We start from the raw sequence: 6,148 nt of genomic DNA on the forward strand, positions 1-6,148 counted from the left end.
TTTGCATTCACTTGGAAGAGGCAACAACGTAAGTTCGTGATCTTGCCCCAGGTTCATCCTCGTGCTTTGTGTCACAGCATAAGCCTGATGGGCCTTTATCATTGGGACATCCTGTAGAACGTCACTCTGGTTCACCGTTTTGATTACATCCTGCAAAGAAGACCTGGGGGCATTAGCTAGCAGTTCACTGGACGCCTTGTTAGACATATTCATTCCGAAGCGCGGAGGGCAAGTGACTCGGAAGGCTGTGGGTTCCGAGTGGGGTCAGAGCCCAGGAGGTGCAGGTGCAGGTGCTGGTGGGACCCGGGGAGAGTGGGCAGCGCAGGGCATCTCCGGAAACCCTAACGTGGTCGTGGAGGTGGTGGAGCGGGACCACGTCATCTACAGCCCCACAGCTCCGCACAGTGTCTGCCATGATGTGCAGCCCTGGCAGAGAACGAGGCCCTGCCCGCGAGACCCCAGCGGTGTGCTCCGAGCTGCCCAGCGGGAGCCACCTGGTACAGGGTCCTCACCTGTGCAACGAGGCAGGAGAAAATGATGAAAAGATATGAACACTGGAAAAGAAGGAGTGAAAATGTTGTTATTCATAGACGACTTGATTGCATAGAAATTCGCAAGGAATCTACAAAGAAACTACTAGGTTTGCTTATAGAGAAGAGTTAGCTATAAATCTATATATTAAGAATCACTATTGGAAATGAAATTTTAAAAATACCATTTACAGGGCTTCCCTGGTGGCGCAGTGGTTGAGAGTCCGCCTGCCGATGCAGGGGACACGGGTTCGAGCCCTGGTCCGGGAAGGTCCCACATGCCGTGGAGCAACTGAGCCCACGAGCCCCAAGACATGAAGCCTGCTCACCCAGAGCCTGTGCTCCGCAACGGGAGAGGCCACAACAGGGAGAGGCCTGCGTACCGGAAAAAAAAACAAAAAACAAAAAACCATTTACAGTAGCATCAAAAATACCAAACACGGGGCTTCCCTGGTGGTGCAGTGCTTGAGTCCTCCTGCCAACGCAGGGGACACGGGTTCGAGCCCTGGTCCGGGAAGGTCCCACATGCCGTGGAGCAACTGAGCCCACGAGCCCCAAGACATGAAGCCTGCTCACCCAGAGCCTGTGCTCCGCAACAGGAGAGGCCACCGCACCACGATGAGGAGTGGCCCCCTCACCACAGCTGGGGAAAGCCCACGCGCAGCAACGAGGACCCAATGCCGCCAAAAATAAATAAATTTATATATAAAACAAAACCCCAAACACCTAGGAATACATCAGATAAAAGATGTGTAAGACCTCTACACTGAAAACTGGAAACACGGCTAAGTTTAATTTTAAAAGACCTAAATTAATGTTCACGAACAAGAATTTGTAATATTTTAATAGTTTCCATTGTCCTTAACTTGATATATAGATTTAGTGCAATTCCCACCAAAATTCCAGTAAGCTATTCTGAGGAAATAGATAAGATGACTAAAATTTATATGCAAATTCAGAAGCTCTAGGATAGGAAATACAATCTTTAAAAGGGAGAATGAAACTGGAGGACGCACACTACGTGATTTCAAAACTCTCTATAAAGCTGATGTACTTAAGACAGTGTGGTGTGGACATAAGGGCGGATAAATCGAGCAACGAACGGGAACAGAGGCAGAAGGAGGGCTGCACCTTTGGTCAGCTGGCAAAGGGGCCGTGTCAACTAGATGCGAAGGAAGCGCTATTTAACAAACATGGGAAAGACTGGGTATCAGTCTGGATAAAAATGCACCTTGCCCCCTTCTTGCCTCCACGCACAAAGTCAACGTGAGGTGGGTCATAAACCTCAGCATAAAACCTGACACCACAAAGTTTCTAGAGGAAAACATGGGAACAGGTCTTCAGGACCTCAAGGTAGGCAGAGGTTTCCTAGGGAGGATCCAAACAGCACAGACCATAAAAGAAACACATGAGCAAATAGGACTTTAAAAGTGGGATTTCAGACCCTCTGGCCTCTCAGCTCCTGTGCTGATCACAGCTACCCCGTGACAGTGTCTGGGTCACCCTATCAGTGCCATCTCTCCCAGTGGCTGTGAGTACCACGGGGCAGCAGGCCTCGGGTCTGCTCAGAGCCCCACCCCAGTGCACAGAGCTGTGTCCGGCGCCCAGCTGGGTGAGCAACAGGGTGGAGCCAGGCCAGCCCCAGCCCTGCACAAAGACACAGGGCTGCATGGGGTGTGGGTGTCCATCTCAGCCAGAGGGAGAAGTGGCCTGCATCCTGGAGGTCCTGCGTGAGGACCTGGAAGTGTGGATGTGGCTGTGGCCGCAGCACACGCTGCTCTGGCCTGGCCTGACCCTTCCCAGGAAGGAGAGGCGAGGGAGCCTGGCATAGGCAGAAACCAGTGAGGGGCAGGAGCGAAGGGACAGGGGTCAGGGGGAGCCAGGCAGAGGAGGGGGAGGGGCTGGGGGCTGGGGGCCGCCCTCGCTGCACATTCGAGGGCAGAGTGGCCCCAGGGCTGCGAACTCCCAGACGCTCCGCGCCTGCAGTGGCTTGCGTGCCTGTGGGGTGCCCTTGAGTCTTCAGGGCTCGAGTCCTGGCTGTTTGCCCTTGGACATCTTGGTGCCCTAGTCCTGCGACCCTGCGGGCCTTCCGTGGAGGTCGTACGTGAGGATGTGTTGTGCAGGCTCAAGGTCTGGGCCCAGGGTGTGCAGTGTCAGGGCGCCCGGCCCAGCTGACGGCCACACACCCCATCCTCCAGCCCTGGGGAGGCCCGCCACAGAGGTGCAGTCAGGGAGCGGGGGGCCTTCCTGCCAGACTCCTCCACAGCCCGGCCCCACAGAGTGAGGACAGATGACCAGCGGCGTCTTTATCGAACGTTCACAGGCCAGTGACCTACGGGGACGGCCGCTCGCTGGGGAGGCGCTGAGGGTCCAAACAGCCCACATCCAGGAAGCTCCACTCGGAGGGGTCGGCCCCTGGGGGCGGGGCAGCTGCCCGGCCCTGCCCCTCCCCCCTTGACCCGGGCTGGGTCAGCAGCTGTCCTGTCCCCGGGGCCTGTCCCCCTGGCAGAGTCTGTTTGCCCCTGGGCCCCCACCCCCAGTCACTGCGTGAGCATGGGACAGGCAGCCCGGTCACAGCTTGTTCCGGGGGCAGCGCTGCAGGGCCTCCTGCAGGGCCCCAATCACTCGGTCCACGTTCTCCCGGGAGGCGTTACAGCCCAGCAGGCCGATCCGCAGCACCTAGGGCGGGGGCGGGGCGGGCGCAGATGTCAGCCTCTGTCTGCGGCCCTGCCTGGCTGTGCCTGAGGTCAGGGCAGAGCCAGCTGGTGTCCCCCTGTGCGGGAGGAAGTGGGCGGGAGGGTACACGCGGCCTAGGTCACTCCCTGTACAGCCCCTGGGGTTCAGAGAAGGTGCTCCCTTCCTGATGCCCTGCTGTCCCGGGTCCGCAGACGACCGCTGACCTCGGCCTGCATGTGGTACACTCAGCACAGAAGGCCCCCCTCACCTTCCCCACCGAGGGCCCGAGGCCGCCCGTGATCTCGATGCTGAAGTGGTCCATGACGTAGCTGACAAGGTCTCTCCAGTCGTAGCCCGCAGGTGCGGCCACGGTGGTGACGGTGGGCAGACGGATCGCCTGCAGGACAGGCCGGGCTCAGCCACCTCATGCCATCACAGCCAGCTCCACCTGCCCTGGCCTGGCCTGGCCAGCCCTGGCCGCAGGCTCCAAAGGGACGGGCAGGGGTGCATGTGGGGGACGGAGAAGGGGCCCCAGGAGAGCGAGGTCACCACCGCCCCAGGAGCCACGCCTACTCGCTGGTGCTCAGGGCGGGGCTTCCAGCCTCCAGGGACCCCTCTGTGTGTCTGTTCTCTAACAGGCCACACGCTGGCTTATCAGCTGACCCCCTACCCCCAGCCCCTCCAGGATGGTGTCTGGCTGGCGTTCTGGAGGCCGATGGGCGTCCTCCAGCTCAGGGAGCACCCATAACTACTCCAGACGGAGAGGCTCTGGGGGAGGTGGAGGCATCCAACTAAATGTCCTGAGATCTGGAGGCCGGGAAAGCGTGACAATGACGGGGACCCCAGGACCGCCCCTGCCCCACCAGAACTGCATATCCATAAAGGGGGCTGGACAGGAGCTCGCCCTCCCCCCACTGCCATGTGATGCCCTCTGCCCCCGCCCTCCTCACCGGATCCTTCACGAAGAGCTGCAGGCCCAGCCCCTGCAGGCGCCCGTGCAGGTACTCTGAGGCCTCGCGGTGCTGCTGCCAGCTCTTCTCCAGGCCCTGGGTGGGGAGAGGGCAGTGGGGTGGGCAGGGTGGGCTGGGGGCCCTCCTCGGTAACTGCCTCGGGAGCCCCCTGGAGCCACAGGTTCAGGGCCCTGACTCTGCCCCAGGGGCCGGGCCTGGGCTACCTCAGGGAGGTGGAAATAGTCTGGGTCTGGGAGGGGGACGTGGCGGCCCAGCCGGTTGTTGGATCCTCCAGGCCCCTGGGAGGGGTGGGGAGGGCCTGGCCAGAGGTGGGGGGCTGGCCGGGGGCAGAAAGGCTTCTGGGCTGCACGCTGCCTCCTGCCCTCCCAGCCGCTGAGCCCACAGTCCCTACTCCACAGGGGTCCAGCCTCTCCTGCCGGCACAGCTCACAGCCGTGGCCCAGTCCCCTGCCCCGCAAGTGTCAGCTCCCGGCCTCTCTCTCGGCTGCATAGGTGACCACCCAGCCCATGGGACACCTCGAGTCTAGCCCAGCCCTGGGCCGGTGGCGACGTGAGTGGACGCAGGGGGCAGACGTGGCCGGTGCAGCACTGCAGCCTCGCTGGAGGCAGGCCTTGGCCCAGGTCTCTCCCGGCCTCTGGACCGGCAGCTGGCAGGGCCCCTGGGGGCCGTCCTGGGGCTGTGTTTCCTGGCCTGGGCCAGACTTGGCCTCCTGGGTCCCGAGAGTGTGGACCTTGCACTGGGCCAAGGCACCACCCTGGTCGTGGTCACACCCAGCTGTCCCCACGTGGCTCCTGCCCACACCCTGGAGCGGGTAGTGGCCAAGGGCACAGCCAAGCCTCCTGACGGTGGTCTCACTGCCCCCCCCGCCCTCTGGCTCCACTTCTTGGCCGCCCGCCCTCTCTTCCTCCCACCTGGGCCCTCTGCTCAGCCAGGCCCGCCTGGAAGGGGGTCCACACCTGCCCTGTCGCCGCATCTGCCCTCAGAGCTCTGTCCTCCGGGGCCTCTACCCTCAGCTGGCAGCCGGCTCACCACCCCCCGCCCCCCCCATGCCTGCCCAGAGCCTATCCCCCTCCGCACTCAGGGCTACTCTCCAGCAAGGCCCCCAGCACCTCTTCCTTCCTGCGGGCCCCTCAGCAAACCAACCAGCAGTTCTCCGAGTCTTAGCATCCCTCTCACCCCCTGCCCCCAGTCAGCTTGAGGGAATCTCGGGGCGGTGGGGGCCGCCCAGCGGTTCGCCAGCCTCAGCACCTGCCGGGTCCCAGCTCCACGCTGCTCAGCTACCCCTCCGCTCACCTGCTCTGCTAGATGGGCCAGGCTCTCTCTCAGGCTGTACAAGCTGACGACAGGGGTGGTGTGATGGTATCTGGAAGACAGGAGGGCGTGGCCAGGTCACTGGGCGGGGCCAGGGCAGTGACTGTGTCTCTCCCAGCCCCAGCTGGCCCAGGCTCTCTGACGTCGGGTCGGCCCCCACCCAGGGGAGCACGGTCCAGCTTGGGGGCTACAGACCTGCAGCCAGATGTGGGGAGAGCCTGGCTCAGAGCAGGGCACTGGCCGGGCTGTGGGGAGAGGCTGACTGGGCTGGAGACCAGGCGCTGGCTCCCACCTGTGGCCCCAGTGCCCCACTGGGCCCGCTGCATAGGGCGCAGTTCCTGGTGTCCCTATCTACGTGTGTCACATAAGGGGCCTCGGGTTAGGGTCAAAGCCACCTCACACAGAGCCCCCCTGCCCCCCCTCCCTCTGAGAGATGGGTAAAGCAAGGCCCAGGATTGGGAAGATGTGTCAGGCCAGGTCCAAAGTGCCTGCAGATGCGCTGGGACTTCTGGGAGGAGAGGGCCCATGGAAAGCGGGGTGGGGACCATGACTGGGGGGCCTGGGAGGAATGGGGGGACCCCGTTGGGGGCATTGAAGGCCTGGCACTGGTGAATCCCAGGGCTCCAGCTGGGGTGTGAGGGCATGAGGGTGGAGGCTGCC

The 6,148-nt window shown here is 62.1% G+C and overlaps 1 protein-coding gene across 1 annotated transcript in view; it reads right to left on the reverse strand.

Annotated features, from left to right (window-relative positions):
- Nucleotides 1-1,208: 1,208 nt before the first annotated feature.
- Nucleotides 1,209-6,148, reverse strand: part of AGXT (alanine--glyoxylate aminotransferase) — a 12,157-nt gene continuing 7,217 nt past the window's right edge. Inside the window, exons 8-11 of the mRNA XM_024764020.1 lie at nt 5,471-5,540; nt 4,157-4,252; nt 3,475-3,603; nt 1,209-3,209 (exon numbers count right to left, since the gene is read on the reverse strand). Coding sequence (XP_024619788.1) covers nt 3,102-3,209; nt 3,475-3,603; nt 4,157-4,252; nt 5,471-5,540 — 403 coding nt within the window. The 3' untranslated portion in view covers nt 1,209-3,101. The remainder of the gene's footprint in view (nt 3,210-3,474; nt 3,604-4,156; nt 4,253-5,470; nt 5,541-6,148) is intronic.

This window comes from Neophocaena asiaeorientalis, unplaced genomic scaffold, assembly GCF_003031525.2.
Source record: "Neophocaena asiaeorientalis asiaeorientalis breed wild unplaced genomic scaffold, Neophocaena_asiaeorientalis_V1.1 scaffold185, whole genome shotgun sequence".
Taxonomy (NCBI): Eukaryota; Metazoa; Chordata; class Mammalia; order Artiodactyla; family Phocoenidae; genus Neophocaena; species Neophocaena asiaeorientalis.